The following is a 21,546-nucleotide window of genomic DNA, read 5'->3' as shown; positions in this document are numbered from 1 at the left end:
CTCGATCAACCGAGTCATCCGATGCGAACGATTCGTATTGACGAGATGACTATACCACGTCGAGACGCCATGCCGGAACGAGGCAAAGGATACTCTTGCGGGGGCTTCCTTGTACGATTGGTCGTCTGTTGGATGTCAAGTCCAGAGCACTGTCTGACGGCGGCTCTCTCTGTATCATACGCTGCAACGCCTGAATAGATTTCTTTCATCGACTTGACTAATGCCAGTTTGTCTTGCTGGTTTCCAATGGATGGTGATTCGGTCTAGATGTTCCCCGGGCAGATGGCTCTTACACTCGTAGTTGTTGACTGTTGGGTCCTGCCTTGGCTGCCACACTAACGCAAGCCATGTTGAGCCCTCTAGTTGGTGTATCGAGGACAGCATTATCCCGATGTTGCACACGGAACATTGCAGGAACTGCAGTACAACTAGGGCCGTTAGACATGTTGCGTTTAGACGGACCAACTTGAGCATCACAGCATGTCGAAATAGCCTGGAGATGATGTGTCTTGTGTCTTGCATCGGAACCCGGCCCTTCAGAGCGCAGTCTTATTAAACTCGTTATCCTTATCCACAGTAAGATCGAGGGACCATGTCAAAGCATTGACAAGCCAACGTTGACAAGCCAGCATTGACAACATGGCCAACATTAGCAACTTAAGCGACAACGCACACTGAAACCTCGCTGCCAGGTAAACTGCATGCCGTCGTCTATTCTCTTCTATTCTAGGGTCTTCGGAGGAACGCCTGCATGTGCCATGGCCAGAGACCGGTCCGACCCCCATCACGCAGTGGTCGCCAGATCGAGGCTCTCGGATCCTGCTTAGCGTGTTAATCAATTCAGATGCGGCATGGGCAGGACAGATAGTCTGGCCATCATGTGAGATTTCGCAGATGTGACTTGGCAGGTTTTGCGAACCGAGGCGGCCAAATCGGGCAATGATGCCGGCGTGATGAAACCCCGTGCCCCCGCTGACAGAAGACGGCGACGGCGACTGGTGGCAGCGAGCAGCGAGAGCGGCGCAGACAGGACCTGGCACGCATGGCTCTTTTGTAGGAGATCGAAAGGGGGAGATATGGCTGATAGTCAAGGGCTTGGTTGGCTGGAGTCTAAAACGCCGCTGCGGCATGCCTCTCGTTGTCTGGCAGTGACCTATCAGCGTCCAAGCGCAGTCCGTTATGGTTGTAGTGCGTTGAGGATTCAGGAAGGTGTTCGTCAGGGAGGTGCAAGCGCAGGACGGATAGCACTTGCCGTGAATGTTATCACCTCGGCCGGCTTAAGATCTCCCCTCTTTTAGAGACGGTAGATCAAGTTTCTCCATCCTCCATCTCCATCTCCGTCTCCATCTCCATCATCTATCGTCAGACTTGTTTCGTTCCCGTCGCCGGAGGAATAAGCAGAGAAAATCACAGAAGCAATTATATACCCCTGCTCTGCCAAGCTGAAACAGCCCAACACCACGCGACAGTTGCGAGAGCAAGCCGGTCGAACCAACAACACGCTCCGGCTCCGACTCCGTGTCAGCGCAGCGAGGATCCTGGTAGTAACTCAGGTAATAAATACCAAGGGTGGGACAACGGTTCGGCACAGACCCCAGGACTAGACTCGACGAAACGAGACGGTATCCATGAGGCGATTGTGAGGTGACCTGGACCTCGAGACAACCTCCGGCGAATCCAGGAGAGATTCAGTTGAGCTGCATGTGCTTCTCCTTCCTGTCAATCCCCTGAGTGGAGTTGCTTTTGGTGGTGATTATAGCCATCACCGGACTGTTACTACTGCAACTCGGCCGCGATTCACTCATTTCGTTGTTGCGACCGCCGCCGCCACGATAAACATCTCCGACACTGCTCATCACTCCTTGCCACTGCCGACTGCCCTACTCTCTTTGATCAAGTTTTGGAGACCTGCAGTGTCCCTGAAATACCAGCCGTCGTCTCCACTGCATCAGCAATCCACAATCTCGCGGTCTCTTCTTGAGTCGACTTTTTCCATTGCCAACAACGCATGCGCGCCCAAGAAGAGAAGCAAGGGCGGCATAAGCGGCTCTTTGAATCATTCTCCATCATGAACAACGACGGCGTCGGTGGTCGCTTCTGGCGAAAACAGAAACTCGGATCTCGCGACTTTAGCCTCCAGGAGCGCAGAGAGGGCGATGGCGATGGTGAGGGAGATGGCAGCATCCACCAGGGCGCGTCGACCGAATATCGAACATACAAACGCCGCTGGTTCGGTCTTGCTCAGCTGACGCTCATGAACATCATTGTCTCTTGGGATGTAGGTTGAAGCTGGCTTGCGCCAAGATTAAGATGCTGACTGAAGCAGTGGATGACCTTTGCGCCTGTGTCTTCACATGCTGCCACCTACTACGATGTGAAGACCTCGACCATTAATTGGATCAGTACCGCCTTCTTCTTGGCATTTGTGGCCGTCTTTCCCATCAGCATTGCAATCCTGCACCGTGGACCCAAGCTGGCTTTCATGACTGCCGCTGTCCTGATCCTCATCGGAAACTGGATTCGATATGCCGGCGCTACCAAGGCCAGTGGAGGAAACATTGCATATGCTATGGCTGGAGAGATTATCATTGGATTCGCTCAGCCTTTCATCCTCGCTGCCCCAACCCGTTACTCGGATCTGTGGTTCACCAACCGTGGCCGTGTAGCAGCAACAGCCCTCACAAGCTTGGCCAACCCCTTCGGTGCGGCCTTTGGACAGTTGATCACTCCCTTCATGGTCAGCAAGCCTGGTGATGTATCCAGCATGGTTCTCTATGTCTCCATCATTGTAAGTATTGCGTCTTGGTTGTTGACCCAGCTAACATCTCAGTCAACCGTCTGCGCTGCCCCTGCGTTCTTCGTCCCGGCTAAACCACCTACGCCTGTTGGTCCTGCTGCCGAGACCCCCAAGCTCAACCTACGCGACTCACTTACCGTCATCTCTCGATCTCTGGAGCTCTGGCTGATCCTCATTCCGTTCTCCATCTATGTTGGCTTCTTCAACTCTCTTTCCTCTCTGCTCAACCAGATGATGGAACCCTATGGCTTTTCCGACGACGAAGCTGGCATTGGTGGCGCCGTTCTGATTGTGGTTGGTCTTGTTGCTGCTGCCATTTCATCACCCATTCTGGACCGTACAAAGAGCTTCCTACTCGCCCTCAAGGTTCTCGTTCCGATCGTTGGCCTCTGTTACCTGATCTTTATCTGGATGCCCGAGACGCGTTCTATTGCTGGTCCCTACGTTGTTCTCGCACTTCTTGGCGCGTCGTGCTTCTCCCTAGTCCCCGTCGCTCTCGAGTATCTCATCGAATTGAGCCACCCTCTCAGTCCAGAGGTTACCTCGACTATCGCCTGGGCTGGTGGCCAGCTCTTCGGAGCCATCTTTATCATCGTCAGCAACGCTCTTGTCGCACCCAAGGATGCCAACCCACCCGAGCATATGAAGAAGGCCCTGATCTTTCAGGCGGTCGTGGCAATGGCCGTGGTACCCCTGCCGTTGTGCCTGGGTCTCTTTGGTCGGCACGACAAGTTGACTCTGCGACGTATCCGCTCCGACGAGCAGAATCGGTCACGGACTACAGTAACAACTGTTAACCCCTGAGTGCGGGCACATACGGGAAGGAGAAGCGAAAGTACCAGCTCAATCGGAACCATAATAATAATGTCCTTTGTTGTTTGACCATGTATGTCAGTCATTCTCGCAATATACCCATGTAAGATTTGATCCAATGCTATTTATTTATTTTGTCGGTATCAATTGGGGCGTGCTTATTGAGGAATCTGTCAAGCAAGTATTAACTATCGTGGTATTCGTTACTGGCCAGTCTATGTCGGCTCTCTTTTAACCCTTTTGTCCATCTTTTCAGCTTCAGCCTCATCTATCCTCCGACAGACCCTCATACAGTTCCTCCTCGAGCAAAAGGAGTCCATGTGTCTCGCAGCTCTTCCATCTTCTTCCACGTCTCGACACCCAACTCTTCAAACTCAACAATATCCTCCTTGGTCACATCGACTGCTCCCCTCTTCCTTCCAATCGTCTTCCTAAAGACGCCCACGGCTGTGTCTTCCTTGAAGGATGTTGCGTCCTCCACCTTGCCCTCCCAACCCCAGCCTTCAACCTCGGTCTTCTTTACCTCGACTTGAAGGTGACGGTTTGAACTACTGCCCCATTTGATCTTCTCGGCGTCCAGCTCATCGAGGGTCGACTGTTCCTGGAGGGCAATCCATGCGGGCGACTTGGATCCGCTGTAGCTATCGACGGTGTGCCATGGGGAGCCTAGCCATCGACTTATAACCAGGGCCAGTTCGTATGCCCACATAAGGAACCACGGGACGGGAAAGAGTGTGCTGGCGACGATACCGGGGTGAGTGAGGTACATGCGAGGGCGGACGGGCTTTTCACGGGCTTCTTCCGGGTCGTCGGGAGTGAAGAATCGGTTGGAGTAGATCGAGGCTGAGGGAAGAGTTGCCGTAAGAGAGAGAACATCGGTAAGGCGCTTTGCAGACTCGTAAGGGCCATCACCCTTGAAGCATTGAAAGTCGGAAGTGTCAAAAACATTGCGGACCGCCTCGAGACTACTGGACCAGACAATGCGGCCTGGGGTTTCGGACTCTGATCGTCGGCTGAGAAGGGGGAGAAGTTGGTGGGCGAGGATGTAGTGGCCAAATACGCAGGCAGTAAAGACTTCGCCGAGCAATGGTTTCTCGGGCTATACATGTTAGTCCGGCCCAAACACTCAAGAGGGGAGACATACAAGGCCATACTCAGGCCGCTCGTTCAGGATGCACGTTGGCAGCGCCATCTTGAACGTCGGCCATGTCACGGACTGCACCAAGCCCTGCGTTAAGATGACCCAGATTGCCATCGGGTAATTAACACCCGACCAGCCACCATAGGCCGCATTAAAGACAGCTGTGTCAATTCTCGGAATGCGCACATCTCGAAGATACTCGCCCTCCAAACCCTCAGGGTTGCTCACGGGCCTGTGCACCAGCTCTTCGGCAAAAGTATACACCTGGCGCAAGTCGCACAAGTCGAGCTGCAAGCTCAGCACATGGATGCGCGCAACGGTATCCTCCCAACGGTACGAATCGCCGACTCGAGATCGCAGGGTGGTCGAGGTCTGGGCGGCGCGCTGGGCGTAGCTGCGCAGGGATCGGATCGTCTGCAGGGACTTGGACTTGGAACGGGTGGTGGGGATGAGGATGAGGTGTGACTTTAGGGAGCGCGTGGAGAGGAATTCGTCGATGAGGCGCTCGCCGATGCTGAGACCGATGCCACTGTCATAGATTATTAGCATAGCTTCGAGGACAGCCTGGTCAACCTACCTGTTGGCGCCTGTAATAAGGACAAACAGCTGCTCCTCGGCCGGGACATCCTCCCACGGCGCCTTTGACGAGGTCAATTGGGATCCCATCGCACAATATTCTATCAATTGACAGACTGCGAGTTGCTGGGAAGAAGCTAAAGCCCTCGATTACATCAATGAAGAGTGTACGAGCGGTGTGACAAGTAGATCTAAGAAGAAGCAAGTGCATGGCTGCCATCGAAGCCGCGCACGTGATGAAGCTTAATTTCCACTCCCTCACATCACGAACACGAATAAGAGATAGAGATAGGAGGATGGACGTTTCACAGCATTACTAGTAGCATGCATTCGAGAATTATTCATTACTCTTATATTTATTACAACAGTTACTGTCGATTTTCAACCTTTACGGTCGCATATTCCCTGCAATGCTCCGTCCAATAGGATAGTATCCCAATATTACTCCCGCGTCTTGTTGCTGCCCTCCCGCACAGCGGCGAGGATGAGGTCCTTGGCCAGCTCAACACCGTCCTTGGTTCCGATAATCTCAATGGCCTCATCCTTGGCCTGATCCCGAGGCACCTGGATCTTGCAGTTGCTCTGCTTGCGGATCGAGTTGACCTTGGAGCCGTTGGGGCCAATCACATGGCGGTATGTTCGGGGGTCAGGGAGAACAAGGTATCCTGTAGCATCGTGCTTCTTAGCCTGCTCGACAGCCTTGGCGATGGCCTCCTTGGCCTTCTCCACGTTCTCTGGCGTGCCGCGGAGGACCCAGGGGAAGTCGCTGTCATCCCCAGCGTCGACCTGGACAACCTTCCACGAGTGGGCGTCGGTCGCGGCATCATCCTCATCAGTGATCAGAGGAAGGGCGCCCACGTTGGAGCGGGTAGATGTGTCAGGCTTGGGAGGAAGAGGCTGTCCAGCATGGTCAACCGTGACCTGGTGGTTGTTGCGGAGCTGACGGAAGAACTGGCCACCGTTGGAGATGGAGTGGTGAAGGTTGCGAGGAACCTGGATGGTCTCACCCTGCTGCTGCTTGACCAGAGACAGAATGTGCTCCTTGGCCTTGGCAACGTTCTCGGGTCGGCCAGTAACCTTGACTCCAGTCTTTCCGTCTCCCTGGCGGGGGACATCGATGGAGACGGTGAACTTGGACTCGAGCTGACGCTTAGCATCACCACCTCGGCCGATCAGGGAGCGGTGGTTCTCGATAGGAACATCCACCACCTCGGTAACCTGGCTCTCACGCTCGCCAACAATCTCCTGGATGCGCTCAATGATCTTTTGCACAACATCAGTGCGGCCCTCAATCTTGATAGTGTTACCATCAGCCTCCTGCTTGGGGAACTGGATGGTACGGGCAAGCTCCCGTCGGTCATCAGAGCCACCCGCCTTGACGACAATATCGCGGAGGTTGGAACCTGGGAATATTAGCGAATGCACAACATGTGAATACAAGAAAACTTACCGCTAGCACCAATAAGAGCCTTGTGGTGCTTCTTGTCAACCTCAATGGTCTGGACGACAGTGTCGTCAAAGATGGCTCGCTTCTCCTCGAGGATCTTCTTGGCCTTGGCAACCTGAGCAGCCGTACCCTTGATCTGGATCTCCACGATATCGGTGTCTCGGTCAGCAGGCACGTCGATCTTAGCTCCGGTAGCCTGGCGGAGGTCGTCGAGGGCAGCACCGCCCTGACCAATGAGAGATCCAACCTGCTTCTGCTGAACGGCGACGGTAGCAGTGGCAGAGTGCTCCTCGAGGTACTTGTGGAGCGAAAAGATCTCGTCCCGAGCCTCATCCGCACCCTTCTTGGGACCTCGGATGATGACCTCGTCGGCAGGCTGCTGGCGGCGAGGCTTTCCGGCATCACTGGCAGCATCGGCGTTGGACTGGTCGTCGGCAGCGGGCTTGGCAGATCGAGGGAAGAAGATGTGGACCTTGTACCGAGTCTGCAGACGGTTGATCTGGCTACCCTGAGCACCAATAAGCTCACGGTGGTACTTGGGGTCAATCTTGAGAGTGTGAGTCGTCTCGTCAGCCAGGGTGCGAGCAAGACTCTGAATGTGCGAGCGAGCAGTCTCGGCCTTGGCCTTGGGACCCTTGAGCTCAACCTTGCCATCCTGGACCTGGATCTCAACATCGAAGCGGTCTCGGAGCTCCCTGATGTTGCTACCACCCTTTCCAATGAGGTGGTTGGCGAACTTCTGGGGGAAGTCAAAGGTCAGAGTGAAGCCACGCTCCTTCTCGTCCTCCTTCTCCTGCTCAACAAAGGCGTTGGCCTTGGCGGCAAGGGACTCAACGGCCGAAGCAGGACCTCGGAGAGTGATGGTTGTGCCGACCTTGGTGACCCGGATGGGGATCTGGTCAGCAGAGCGGCTCTCCTGTTCCTTCTTGATGAAGCGTCGAAGTCTCTCGTGGAACTTGGCGGGGACATCAAGAGTGGCAGTGGTGATGGCCTCCTGCTTCTTGATAAGCTCAAGGATGTGCTTCTGGGCATCCTGAAGTCCTTGCTGGAAAGCACGGGCTTCAGCATCCGTGGGCTTGGAGCGAGGCAGCTGGTAAGGGCCTTCGGCGGGGTCAGGGCCCTCGTACACAAGGAGAACGGGGACTTCGCCTTCAGCAGCCTCAGGAACGACCATCTGGACACCATAGTCCCGCTTGACCCTGGGGGTAACGTCATTGCGGAGGTGCTGGAAGAAGAAGGGGTCAACAGGGACAGAGGTCATACGAGAAGGAGGCTGGCCGTTGATGATGCCGCTGATCTCGGACTGCGCACGAATGGCATTCTTACCCTCGCGAGAGTAGAGCTCCCAGGGAAGGGCACCGCCCTCGGAGAAGGGGGTGTTAATGTGGGTGTGGTAGAGCTTTTCGAGGCGCTCAATCTCCTTGCGCTGTCGAAGGTAGCGGGTGACGTTGCCGGCGTGAACAGCAGCGCCGCCAGGGGCATTGCGGTGGAATCGAGCAATGTCGAGGTTGGACATTTGCATACCCATGGCCAGGTCCATGGCCTTTTCCAGACCAGCAGCAACCTGATCAGCAGGTCCGACAACAGTAATGGTGTCGTCGTCCTCGTCAGTGGGCAGCAGAATGGCACATCCAGTGTCGTTGAAGAACTGTTCGACAGGGACACCACGATCACCAATGATGAACTGGTGGCGGCCGCGCTGGATCGACAACTGCTCGGCAGCAAGCTGTCTGTGGAGCTCAGCAACCTGGCGCTCAATCTCGGCGCGGGCCTTCTGAACGGCAGCACGGTCACCAGCAAGCTGGATGTGGTTCTCCTCTTGGCCAGCAGGGGCAAAGACAGGTCGCTGACCAGGGACGGCGGTAACAGGAACCTGGCCAGGAGTGTAGGCCTGCAGAGGAGGGACACGGATCTGGATACCGTTGTTCTCCTCGAGAGCATGGGCCAGAGCATTGTCGGGGCCGGCAATGAAGGGGTAGAAGGCAGCGGGGATGCCCCGAACCTTAGTCTGGACATTGGCAGATCGCTCGCCAGCAATCTTCAAGATCTCGTCACGGGCAGAAGCAGCAGAAAGGGCATTACCCTCAATGGTGACATCAATGGTGGCATCGTCATCCTCCTCGTCGATCGGGTTGTTCTCGTCGACCTTGGGAAGCTGGATCTTGGCACCAGTCTTCTCCTGAAGGGCCTTGATCATGGAACCTCCCTTTCCAATGATATGGGCCCGAGTGGACTGGGGAATCGGGACCTTGATGGCAGTCTATGCACGTTAGACAATGTCGCAAACCGGTGGTACGATACTTACCCGAGTTCCGATCTGAGCAACCAGGTCCTTGAGCGCCTGTTGAGCAACGTCCTGAGGACCGGCGGCATCAAACTTGTAACGGCCATTGGCCGAGGTAGCCATGGAGATGGTGGCACGAGACTTGCGGTTGATGTCCTTGATAATGTCGGTGATAGGCCTCCTGAGCTGGCCACGGGGCAGGATGTACTGGGGGTCAAGAGTCACGGTCTCGACGTTGCGGCCGGGGATGAACATGGATGGCTTGTTAGGAGTAGCAGCTCCAGAGACGGGAGTCGAGGAACGAGAACCGCCGTTGGAGGCACCTCCATTGGTCTTGCCATTGGCATTCTTGGCGCCCCAGATAGGAGCGACATTGGCGGCCTTGCCCTTGGGAGCACCGAGCTCAGGGAACAGCTCATGCGATTGAGTATCCAGAGTAGCGGCGGCGGGCTTGGTCGGCTTGGGAATTGCGACATCGGCAGAGCTCGAGGCCTCAGCGGGGGCGTGGATGGGAAGGTCCTCATCCGGGGCATCCTCAACGGTGACGTGGTGAGGAGCTTCGGCGTGCTTCTGCATCAGCTTCTGAGCAGCAGAAAGCTCGGAGACAGTGTCGGCCATGATGAACGTATTTAGTCGGTTGGAGCTAGGTAGAGTACTATGAACTGATATGTTAGGGGATAAAGAACAGGTCGCAAATGTCTGTAGGACGTACAAGTCTGGTGGCTACAAGAGCAATGAAGCTTGCGGCCAAGTATAGATGCTTGAATTGGAGATTCGATGGAGGAGGATGATCAGATGTAATTGAGTCTTGTCTCTAGAACATTGTGCAAGAGACAGCAGGCAGTGAAACCGGTAACCAGAAGGAAGAACCAGAGCGATGCGAGAGACCGTAGACCGGAGAAGGCGACGACTCAGAGAAGATGGTTGAAGGATGGAGTTATGGTTAAAGTTGAGGGTGAGGTGGAAGTTCTCTTGACGACCTCTCCCCACGAAGTAAGTAGTAGCCACCTATCCCAGCAACAGGGAGCCACTGAATTTACGCGAAGCTTGCCCGACAGCGGGCACTAACCTGGTTTGGAAGGACACCGCTAGAAAGGGGAGGTGGGGTCGATCACGAGAGAATGCATGTGACTTGCGAGACGATTCTGGAAAGCTCCAAACTCACGTCAAGATCAAGACGTTGTCCACTCAAAAGGCAGTTTGCCATTCTCTCAATGTTTTTGTTTGTCTCTCTGATTGTCTCTCTCATCCTCGGTTGTTTTCATCTCTTCCTTTCCTTTGTTAGTTGCCATTGGCTTGTCTACATGTGCAAACGCAGCCTTGATGACTCGGCACGCGGGCCAGGAACCATGACACCAAGCAAAGTACAACTCCAGCGTGTCTTTCTTCCTTCATCTGAGTGCTAGGCACCCGGTGTTCCCAACCATTTTCGAAAAAAGTTTGACTGTCAACGGCTGAAGTGGCTGCGTTTGACCGAAAGGATCGAGAAGCTCCGAGACTTGAACGGAGTTTCTTCTGTTGAGGACACCATGGCAATCACAACTGCCAAAGACCATCAGTCGTTATAAAGTTGCAGCACGAGTATTCACACGTCAAAAGACGACGAACACCCAAAATATCCTACAGTATGTAGGTTTCAGGTTGGTCGGCCAACGCACAGGTGGGTTCTCACAGGAGTTCAGGAGCTGGCTCCAAGGTGACATCGGGCTTGCAACGCGGTATCGCAATGGTCTCCTGCTGTGAAAGCGTCTGCGCTGCGCTGCAGTCGACGGCACCTCACCCTCCGATCCATGACACGCTGTCAGGTACGGTGCTTGGCGCGATTCCCGCGCCTTCTACGACCCATGTCGGCTTCTGTCGCATTCGACACACTGGTGATCAATTGCTCTCAAAGACAGTTCGCAATGATGTTGTTCAGCTGACCTGCATCAGGATGACAATGCTGGCATCACACAAGCTGATTGTGCATGGAAACACGAAAGAAGCTCGTGTGAATGGCCATCCGACAGCTCGCTTGCGCCTAGCTGTGCACAGATCTACTCGTGTTGGAAGTCTACCATGACTTGAACTGCTTAGAAGGCGGCTGTCTCAAACTCGGTCAAATACGCACGAACACGTATGCAGGGGCGCAGAGGCTGAAGCGCGGCAGCAGGATTCGGCGGGCGCCCGTATCGATGGGTGCTGGGTTATGTGCTGTGCTCCAATGCAGGAGAGGATCCAAGAGAAAGCCACGACCAACGGATGAGTTGGATTGTGTCCGGGAGGGCTGCCGAGTAAGGATATCCTGTCGCAAGATTCGTACCAAAATGGCGACTGGCAACAGCATAAATTTCATGAGGCTGCAAGGTTACCCTTGGATGCGAGGCTATTGGGCGGTACTGGCCAACCACGACGAGGATGGATTCGCCCACCTCGTATCGCTTCATTCTTGACGCTGGAGAAGCTGCCGGATCTCACTGAAGCGGCCAGTATCGAGATTGAAGGACGACGATGGGTGAACTGGTGAGGATAGGTCTGGCTTGAAACGTAACCGGCGGCCCCAGAACCAGCAGCCGCCTGCGGGCCAGCTCATGTATGTCTCGGCTTGACACGCCTAACGAGCCGCCGGGGCCAATGGCAGGGAGCGAGCCGCTCATGTCTCGCCCCTACGCCGGGGAAGACAGTGTGGACGGTGGAGCTCTGATGTCGAGACTGGTGGCTTGAAACAGGGCAGCCAGAGGAAAGTCGCAGCTTGATGACTTCATGACGGATTGGCGTGCGATGGATAAATAGCATGCAGCTCGCCTACGAGAGCTAATGAGGACACGGTTGAGAAGACGCCTTCTGTCTCGGCGTTGGGTGTCAGATCTTGGTCCCTTGACGGATGAGATTAGATGGGATGAGGTGAGGTGACACGCCGTGCGAGCAATAGATGTAACGAGGGTAAGCACCAGCAGTCGCAAGGGCCAAGCATCACCAATGGTTGATGAAGGGATCAGTTAAAGGCCCCCATCACCACGTCTAGCTGTAACGGTTTCCGGGCGCAATGTTGCGGTTCCTGCTTGTGGCTCCACACGATCCGAGCAGAACTTGTCAAGAAGAATCGACTCGACTGAACTCGCCTCGCCAGAATCGTCAAGAAGCCTGATGATCAAGGATAACGTTTGCGCGGCGCCTCAGAGACAACGGGTCGGCCAGCCACGGCCACATCACCAATGCTTGACTCCCTAGACTGCCACCAGGGCGTCGACGAGTCTCCACCGGCCACGAGCGACCCAGGCTAGTCCAGCCTAGCCTAGCAGTCGGCCGGGGGAGAAATCACCAAGATTGTCCAGGACTGGGAGGCCAAACCTTGATCTCTGGCGTCTGTTGGACGTCTTTGAATCTTCCCACTCGGCCTGTGAGAAACTTGACAATCCCGGAGGTGCTCCACCAACGGCGCCCACTGATTCCACTCACACTTGATCGTGGTGCGTTTGCTACGCGCTTGGCCATGATCATGGACCGTGGGACCTTGGGCAGAGCCTGAGTCTGGGCCTAATGCCACCCCCCTTGTCCAGAGGTTATCGATGTTGACGGGACTGAATTCACGGATAGCGAGTGAATAGCGCTGGTTAGTTTGGATAGGCGTACAGTGCAGTCTAGATGAGTCTCATTGACCGTGATCGACAAAGACGAATTGAATAGACTGCAATGGGTTCAGCCTCGGCGTCTCGTGTGCGTCTCGCCCGTCTGAATAGACATGGCTTCGACAGCCTGCCAGTCTTGTGCATTCTTCGTCATTCTGAGGCATCAGACTGAAATGCGAGGCGCCAGGGGAAATCGGATGCGGTCCTACCATGGTGATCCCTCCAACCATGGCGTCGGACCAACCACCAAGTGCTCGGAAGAGGCTTTCACACTGTCAACGGCCCGAGAGGCGAGTGCGTTACAGTGATGGAGGTGGAGGGCGCGACGTTGGTGAGTTGGGAACGGGAGTTGGGTATCAGCGCCAGGTACTTGACGAATGTGCGTGTGCCCCGCAGATGAGCATGTACCTGCTGTGCCAAGTTGGCTGGGTCCAGGGTCCAGCCAGCATCGTCAGGTACCGACTGTTGGACTCGTCTGGCGGGCAGTCCCTGGATTGTCAGTACCTGGATTGGACTCGATAAGGAGTCTTAAGACGGATGATTCTCAATTGACGTCGGCCTTCACTCCAATATATTGTATCTGTTGAATGGCAACCTGAGAGTCAATAAGTGATTAAGTGTCAGCACGCAGGTCCCTGAGGCAAGTAAGCGCGGCACAGCACAGCAAAGCAAGCACACACAGCTCAGCGGGCACAGTACAGTACTTCTACAGTTCACATCCATCCCGCAGTAGATGACCCAGACAGGCCCTTGATCCCACAACGCCCCCATTCTCACATTCAAGGACCTGCCATCTCATCCACGGTCCCGCATTCCGATTCATCTCTCCCTCCCCTCCGGCCATCGTGCTGATGCTGATGGCTCTGCACAGTGTGCGTGCGTGTCACTCTTGTGCTTCTTCTCTCGTCTCCCCCCAACTTGATTCCCCCAACCCACTCCCGTCCGAATCTCCAGCTATCCTATCGAAGCAAACGCAGGAGCCGGAGCAGCACCAAAGCAGAAGCAGCCCGCCAGAGCTCACCACCAGCTTCGCCACCGCAGCATCCTCCGCCCACACACCCCCGCGTTGTGTCCCCGGTCTACAGCGCCGTACCAAGCCAGGCGTCTTGCCATTCTCCAGAGCCATCTCTCTGCGCAGGTCTGGCCGCCGAAGCCGCCTGTGCCTGTGCCCACACGTTTCCCTTCTCTCCCATCTCCTCCTTGCACCCACACCCTGTCCTCCACCCGCTCGACCCATCAAACCTCCGTACCTAGTAGCCGTCCTGAGACCTTTTTTTAGCCCCGAGGGCCCCAACTCGTCAGTTGCAAGGCTGCTTCTGCTGCCGCTGGATCATGGACGGCCCTGGATACACCTCTGCGTCGTCTGCGTCCGCTCATACCGCAACTTCACATCGTCGCAAGCTCATCAAGAAGCCTCCTTCTCACGCCTACGCCCGCTCCTCGTCCGGCTTCGATGGTGGTGGTGGCTTCGACGCCCAGTCCCTCGAGAGCAAACGCAGCTCGCAGAGCCTGAGAAGGGCCCCCAGCGCTCCCCCAGCCCGCTCCAACCCCGCGGCCGTCGACTGGTATTCCAACCAAGAGTCTGACTTGGCCAACAACACCATCCGTCCGATTCCATCTCCAAACTTGGCCCACGCCGACTTTGCCCCCGCCAGCCACTGGGCGCCCGTACCTCGTCATACCGACCGCCTCTCCGATTCCCACCTACGCCCTCTGAGCAGGACCGCCCCCGACGACCTGATCGGCGCCCCCTTCGACGGCGCAGCAATCCTGAACCGCATCGAGTCCACAAAGGCTCCGAGCCCAAAGGCTCCCGTCCACCGTCACTTTCCGCCCCAGTTCAAGCACCCTAACGACGTGAAGCTTGCGACTCCCGTTTTGCGATCTTCGGCCAGCTTCACCGCGATGGATTCGTCCCTATCGGAAAAGGGCCTCGGCCCAAGGGTCCCGACCGATGGCCCATCCATCAACCCCAAGCGATACTCGGATGACGGCAGAGATTCAAAGCCCGCCGTCCTGCGCAAAAAGTCAGGATTTTCGGGCTTCATGAACAGTTTGGTCGGCTCGCCCAAGAAGCCCATTATCTCGGCCCCAGAGAATCCCGTTCACGTCACCCACGTCGGCTACGACAGTTCGACCGGCCAGTTCACCGTCAGTTTTCCCGCCCATGGCCTTTATTTTGGTTAACAAGTCGCAGGGTCTGCCCAAGGAATGGCAACGGCTTATCAACGAGAGCGGAATTCCCGAAAAGGAGAGGCGAGAGAACCCGCAGACCATGGTTAATATTTTGCAGTTCTACAAGGAGACGACCGAACGGCCTCCTGAGGACCAGAGCCTCGAAAAGTTCCATCATGCGGGTAACTACGCCACTTCTCCGGCGACTGCAGCATCACCGGGCATGTACCCGTCAAACTATATGGGTATGTCACCGAATACTAGCTCCACGAACCCCAGGTTTCCAACTGTCAATCATGAAGGAAGTTTTGAGAATCCCCGGGCCCCGCCGCCCGTCCCCAGAGGTCACGTCCCCGGCAAGGACCTGATGCCCAGCCGTCCGGCCCCGAAGCCGCCTGTCAGCATGAACAACCGGCATATGCCTCAAGGGGCCTACGCCGCCAAGGATTCCGGCATCGGCATGTCCCAGCCCGGCGACGACTCTTACGGTATGTCCAAGGACAACGGTCCTATGCTCCCCGAGGAGCACCGGTCAAGGTCCAACTCGCGCGCCGCCGGACCTACACCCTACGCTCCGACAGGCCCCCAGCCCAACCCAGCGCTCGCCCAAGCTCAAGCCGCCGCCTATCAGCAGCAGCTCTTGCAACAGCAGCAGGAGCAGGCTCTCGCACAGGCACAAGCCGCTATGTCTGGTGGAGTCGGCCGGGCTCCCAGCAAGCGAACCCCTCACCAGACCGCGAACCAGCCCAATGCCGCATATGGACGTGTTCCCGATGCCAACGGAGCCGCCAATGCTCCTCGTCAGCAAGCCGGCCCAGCAGGTGTACCCGGAGCTAGGCCACGACACCGAGCTCGCCAGAGTGCAGCTATCGATGTGGTCGCCTCGCTCAAGCGGATATGTAACGAGGGTGATCCCCGAGACATTTACCGCGGGTTTAACAAGATTGGTCAGGGTGCGTCTGGTGGTGTCTTTACTGGCCATGAGCGCGGCTCGAATCGACTGGTCGCTATCAAGCAGATGAATCTCGAGCAGCAACCTAAGAAGGACCTGATCATCAACGAGATTCTTGTCATGAAGGACAGCTCACATCCCAACATTGTCAACTTTATCGACAGCTACCTGTGCGGAGGCGAGCTGTGGGTTGTCATGGAGTTTATGGAGGGTGGCAGCCTTACGGATGTTGTCACCTTTAACATCATGTCAGAAGGACAAATTGCGTCAGTGTGCCGGGAGACCCTCAACGGCCTGCAGCACCTGCATTCCAAGGGCGTCATCCACCGAGATATCAAGTCGGACAACATTCTGCTGTCCATGGAGGGCAACATTAAGCTGAGTACGTGGACCTGCCCGTTACTGAATGCCTGCTAACCGCAACAGCCGACTTTGGATTTTGCGCCACCATCAACGAGGCACAGAACAAGCGAACAACCATGGTGGGCACACCGTACTGGATGGCACCCGAAGTTGTCACTAGGAAAGAGTACGGACGCAAGGTGGATATTTGGTCTCTGGGCATCATGGCGATCGAAATGATAGAAGGCGAGCCGCCATACCTGACCGAATCTCCCTTGCGCGCGCTGTGGTTGATTGCGACCAACGGAACACCTCACATCAAGAACGAGCAGGATCTGTCACCCATGTTCAAGGACTTTTTGTACTTTGCGCTCAAGGTGGATCCTGAGAAGCGAGCAAGCGCCCATGATCTGCTTCGGGTAAGTGGTTTGACTCTTATATCAGATGTCGCTAACTGGTTGCAGCACGAATTCATGAAGCAGTGTGTGGACCTGTCTCAACTCTCGCCGTTGGTACGAGCTGCCCGAGAACAAAAGGCACAAGAGAAGGCTCGCAAGGGGCAGTAGGTACGCCCGAAGCGAACCATACCTCCCGTATATCCCCCAGAGGAACAGGAGAGAGCACGCCGCCGATGGTCGGCGTTTTTCCAACGACGATGACCAGTCCTTTATAAGGACCAACGCAACGACCAGCGACGACGTGATTCATTCACAACATCTAATGACCATTTTCTTGCACAAGTTGTTCAACTATCAATCATAGCAGGCCTTGCATCTTGAGGTGGAGTTGTCATGATGCCGCGTCAAGGTAGCCTCGGAGTGCATGGAGGAGACGCAAGCCGAGCCCAAGGTGCCAGCAAGCAGGTGGACGCGACGACGACGCCTGGAGGCACATAGAAATGACACGCTGGATATACCCCCTGCATACCATACGAACTGTTTCTTGCACACCGATCACGCCGAGTTCACACTCGAGGTTAGGTCTATTTACGTTGCTAGACCTGGCCCTCTCTCCTCACCAGCTTTGAATCATAAAAAAATACTTGTTTTTTGCTGTTTGGGTGCACAGGATTGGACGTGCGTGTTTCTTGATGAAAAGCTGGCATTGCATTCTCTTCTCTTCTATCATACCACCTAGCAACGACGAAGGTTATCACGACTCGACCGACTCAAAGGGTAAAGGCAAAAAGCAAAGCAACGCAAACGCAAAACGCAAAACGACAAAACTGCTAGGCCGGTTTCTGGTCTTGATCCCATGTCCCTCAGAGAAACTTGCTCTTTCCGTTGAAAAAGAAGCTTCCCTGCTCCCAGTGTTGATAGAAGGGACTCATTTGTCTCCGAAGCCTCTCACATCCCTCACCAGCCTTGACGGCGCCGTGTCCCTCCATTCCAGCAGGCAGCCCGTTGCCCAAGACGGCGAGGGTGCCTAGGGCGGCTGGTGCAGGCTGGTGCTTGATCTTGTCTTGGGAATGCGAGTGGAAGGGCGAGGAGAAGTGGAACGAGTTGCGAACTGAGGCGGCGGCGGCGCGTGCGGGGAGGAGGGTATTCGAGTTGAGGAGGCGATTCCGCAGAGATCGAGCGGCGCGGAAGAGGGACAGAGAAGGAGTGCAGAAGAGTTGCATCTTGATGTTTTGGTTGCTTGCTTGGAGGATAGAGTTGAAGGTGGTAGCTCTGATGACCTGACGGACAGTTGACTGAGTGTTGATGCTATGCAGTATGGGTTGGATGGATGGACGGAACGGATATTTGGAGATGGAAGGTAAAGAATAGACTTGCGAATGAATGCTTCTGACGAACGAACCGGTTTATTCATATCCCAGCCCCTCTCCCTTACCGCCGCCGCATAAACCCATGGATCTCTCATGAGCCGAAAAGGCGGGAAGCGGTCTTGAGCGGCCGGCCGGGAGGGGGTCCCTCTCTCGGGGCCCTCCGTAGACGCTACGCTAGATTGTGGCATGTAATATGTAGGTAGGTGTGTTTTGCGGATGCAGACCAGACCCCGGTGGAACGTGGAGGGACTTGGTTCGTTGGTCCGGGTGGGCGGACGAGGTCTTGTTCGTATGTTGTAGAGTAAAGGTCGTGATGCTCCGGATATATCACAGGCACAAAGTATTGCACAGACGATAGAGGGCGAGCACAATGTCTCAGCCTCCCGAGACATTCAACTCAATCTCAGCCTCTTTTTCTTTTCCTTCTTAAACGTGCTTCCTTCCTCTTCTCTTCACCTCATCTTCCCCTTCCTATCTGGCCCCTTCATGCTGGCATCAGCCCATCCCGTCTCCACCGCCTGCACATCCGCCGCAGCGTTGGCGAGTCGCTGCCGGATGCCCCGTCCCGGTTTTTTCGTTTGACAGCCCCGTCGAGGCGGTGAGCACGGCGCCGAGCAAGGGCTGAAGCGACTCAATTGCCCTTTTCAACTCGGTCGGCCCGTCTTGATTGGCCGCCCGGGTGCGCGCGGCCAATGTGAGGCTAGGGATTACGTGCATGGGGCATCAAGTGGAACGTTGTGCATGCTCTATCGTGAAGCGATCTGCGGCAAGGACAGGCAGGACATTGAGCCGGCGCGAGCTGTGCTGTGTCCGAGGCGCTTGTGACGATGCTTAAGTCAATCTAGCTTTAATACAATGCTTGCAGAGTGCATCACCACGTGCCGAGATGCCAACATGGTACAATCGCGAGTCATGTCACCGGCAGTCACAGTCACAGCCACACCGCAAATCCAGGAGTTGTTTCAATGTCATTCAATTAAGATCTCCATCTGGATCCTGTTGCGCCGCCTCTATGCGGGCAATCGCTCTGCTCTATCATATCTAGAGCTCTCTAGTGTATCTCATTCGTGCTTCCTTTTTTGCCCTTTCCAAGGGGAAACCGTCATTCCTTAACCCAAACTCCAAACAAACGAAAAGCACATCCCCTTCTAGGAGTGCTGCACGATCAAACCCATTTTCATAATACAACTCTCGCTTAGTAGCAAGTGTAACCACCGTCGATGATGCAGTTGGAACCCGTCATGAACTTGGAGGCATCGGAGGCGAGGAAGACGCAAAGGCCGTTGAGCTCGTCGACGTTGCCCAGGCGGTTCTGGGGGGTCAGGGACTTCCAGATCTTCTTCTGGGCGTCGAGAGCGGGAACTCGGTTGAGAGCAGTGTCCATGTAGCCGGGGGAGATGCAGTTGACTCGGATATCGTACTTGGCCCACTCAGCGGCGAGGGACTTGCCAAGCTGGATGACACCGGCCTTGGAGGCGTTGTAGCAGCTCTGCTCCTGGGGGTAGTTGACAATAGATCCAGACATGGAGGCGACAAGGACAATGCTGCCGGGCTTGCCAGCAGCCATCATGGCGCGGCCAACAGACTGGGACATGAGGAAGGATCCGGTAAGGTTGATATCGATGAGTCGGCGGAACATGGCGGGGTCGTAGGTCTCGGCCTTGATGTTGGAGTCGGCGATACCAGCCGAGTTGACAAGGACATCAGGAGCACCATAGCGCTCCACGACCTCCTCGACGGCGGCGTTGATGGCAGCACCGTCACGGACATCAACTTTGAAGAAGGAGACCGGAAGACCGGTCTTGTCGTGAAGCTCAGCAGCAGCCTCGTCACCAAGCTCCTGGTTGGCATCGAAGATGACGAGGTTCTTGGCACCAGCCTCAGCACAGGCGCGAGCCATGTAGTTGCCAAGACCACGGGCACCACCAGTGATGATGATAGTCTTGCCATAGACGCTCATGTTGCGCATGGTGTAGGGGAGCTGGTCGTAGACCTTGCGGGTGAGGGGCTGGACAGCATCGTTCTCGGCAGGAGGAGCAGGGCTATCGTGGGGGACCTGAGAAGCACCCTCAGTGACGTTGACGGTGTGCTTGTCGCCGGTACCCTGGCCAGCGCCGTAGACGGTGACGGGGACCTCCTTCTCACGAACAACGCTCTTCTTGTTGGCGGTGTCGTGGACACGGTTCACGGCAGTGACGGACATGCATCGAGTAGCAGTGCGAGGGAAAGCAGGGGCAGCAGCCCGGGAGATGCGGACGAGGTTGCGGGCGGCGAAAGACATGTTGATAGAGAGGGGTGGTGTTGAGGAGAGTAGAAGAGAGTGTGGAAGAGAGTGTCGAGGGTAGAGTAAGATGGGAGGAGGGGTATTAAAGGATCTTTGTCAAGTCCTTGCAAGGTTTGCTCAAGAGAGAGGAGTGTGAGGATGAGAATGCCGAAAGAAAGTTTATCGACGGGAGGCTTGATATATAGTTGATCTCACCAGTGATGGCTGTGGGTCTGACACTGACAGGCAGCTGGTGTTGGAGATAGTAAAATTTCAAGCTGGGGGCGAACTTTTTTTCGGAGACGAATGCGCAGGGGTCCGCTGATGCAGGATTTAGTGCGGCGGTATGTCCGTAAGGCAATGAGTTCAGACTTGTTCAGCTGGGGCTAGAATCAAGAGATCTGCTGCCAGGTTGGGGCTTTGTTGCTGAGGGAGGGTGGGAGCGGGGCCTGGATGATTCAGTGGAACCGGGAGTAGCAACGCGTACGAGTCTTGGGTTGCAGATCCTGAGAGGGCAAAGTCCGTTGTCGAGGTCAACGGGACGATCCTTGGAGAGGGTGGTGGTGTCCAAAAGGGAAAGGTTCGCAGGGCAGGGCAGGGCAGCTAAGTTACAGCGGGAGGACCGGTACTATTCTCGGGGCTCTTCAATAGCGACTCCAGAACGGCAACTATGTGCTGAGGGGTGATGTCGTTGTCTTGTCTTGAAAGACGGAGATCCGAGCTATCCTTCGGATCCGGGCGGTGCTGTGGCAAATGCAACAGATATATCGGGTGGTGTGGAGGACTGGGTTGGTGTCTGCACATCAGTCAGCTTTGTGTTCTGGCCCTTTGGAAGCGCCATCAACCCATGTTGACGGTCGCGAGGGGAGGGCGCCGAAGGTTGCAGAGTCACGTACTGCTAGACGCTGGGGTGTGTTTGTTTCAGGGCGAGGGTGTCAAAGGCTGTAGTCGCTGAGGAGTGTGCGATGGAGAGCAAGACGAGCCGGCTTGGACTGTCTGGATAGGGATTTATATAGAGGTGACAGCTGGGGGTGGAGCAGCAGGCAAGCTGACCGTCGCCCAAGCAAGGGAGCAACCTCTCACCGACTTCGGTGTAAGACGGTGAGCGAGCCATGGGGGTGTCGTGCGTGTCTTGTCTCGAAGGTACCAAAGGGGATGCACGTAAAGTCGCGGGGGACCGATGTCGCATGAGCCGGGGTCTCCCTCCAAGAGGCAGAGGGATGGAGGCTTGCGTGGTCACAAGATCGAGTGCGTGCCAGGGCACTGCGTCCAAGGCCAAGGGGCTGGAAAAGCAACGAAATTGCCAGACCAGTCAGGGCGTGTGATGGCGTTGAGTGATGGGGTATTATGGTTGAAGTGTCAATTTGGTGATGATTTGGT

At 55.7% G+C, this 21,546-nt stretch overlaps 6 protein-coding genes across 6 annotated transcripts; 2 read left to right on the top strand and 4 right to left on the bottom strand.

The window, feature by feature from the left end:
• Positions 1–2,068: 2,068 nt before the first annotated feature.
• MRS44_006002 (uncharacterized protein) lies at positions 2,069–3,601 on the top strand (the record flags this gene model as incomplete). The annotated part of the gene is made up of 2 exons (XM_065621600.1): positions 2,069–2,278; positions 2,327–3,601. The coding sequence occupies 2 exons, from the start codon at positions 2,069–2,071 to the stop codon at positions 3,599–3,601; spliced, it is 1,485 nt and encodes a 494-aa protein (XP_065477672.1).
• Positions 3,602–3,896: 295 nt separating this feature from the next.
• MRS44_006001 (uncharacterized protein) lies at positions 3,897–5,417 on the bottom strand (the record flags this gene model as incomplete). Its single annotated transcript, XM_046269319.2, has 3 exons — positions 3,897–4,709; positions 4,755–5,280; positions 5,329–5,417. The coding sequence occupies 3 exons, from the start codon at positions 5,415–5,417 to the stop codon at positions 3,897–3,899; spliced, it is 1,428 nt and encodes a 475-aa protein (XP_046140419.2).
• Positions 5,418–5,768: 351 nt separating this feature from the next.
• Positions 5,769–9,676, bottom strand: MRS44_006000 (uncharacterized protein; the record flags this gene model as incomplete). The annotated part of the gene is made up of 3 exons (XM_046269318.2): positions 5,769–6,730; positions 6,778–9,034; positions 9,080–9,676. The coding sequence occupies 3 exons, from the start codon at positions 9,674–9,676 to the stop codon at positions 5,769–5,771; spliced, it is 3,816 nt and encodes a 1,271-aa protein (XP_046140420.2).
• A 4,322-nt stretch (positions 9,677–13,998) lies between these two features.
• MRS44_005999 (uncharacterized protein) lies at positions 13,999–16,701 on the top strand (the record flags this gene model as incomplete). Its single annotated transcript, XM_046280576.1, has 4 exons — positions 13,999–14,817; positions 14,864–16,175; positions 16,220–16,554; positions 16,600–16,701. 4 exons carry the CDS (start codon positions 13,999–14,001, stop codon positions 16,699–16,701), a joined length of 2,568 nt encoding a protein of 855 aa, XP_046140421.1.
• A 695-nt stretch (positions 16,702–17,396) lies between these two features.
• MRS44_005998 (uncharacterized protein) lies at positions 17,397–17,756 on the bottom strand (the record flags this gene model as incomplete). The annotated part of the gene is made up of 1 exon (XM_046280577.1): positions 17,397–17,756. The coding sequence occupies one exon, from the start codon at positions 17,754–17,756 to the stop codon at positions 17,397–17,399; it is 360 nt and encodes a 119-aa protein (XP_046140422.1).
• Positions 17,757–19,098: 1,342 nt separating this feature from the next.
• On the bottom strand, positions 19,099–20,184 carry MRS44_005997 (uncharacterized protein; the record flags this gene model as incomplete). The annotated part of the gene is made up of 1 exon (XM_046269395.2): positions 19,099–20,184. One exon carries the CDS (start codon positions 20,182–20,184, stop codon positions 19,099–19,101), a length of 1,086 nt encoding a protein of 361 aa, XP_046140423.1.
• Positions 20,185–21,546: the final 1,362 nt, after the last annotated feature.

The sequence above is a fragment of the Fusarium solani genome (genome assembly GCF_023522795.1).
Source record: "Fusarium solani strain SB1 chromosome Unknown bctg00000003_1, whole genome shotgun sequence".
In the NCBI taxonomy this organism is placed as follows: domain Eukaryota; kingdom Fungi; phylum Ascomycota; class Sordariomycetes; order Hypocreales; family Nectriaceae; genus Fusarium; species Fusarium solani.
The sequence above is the reverse complement of the archived record's forward strand: the minus strand, read 5'-3'. Positions and strand labels throughout refer to the sequence as shown.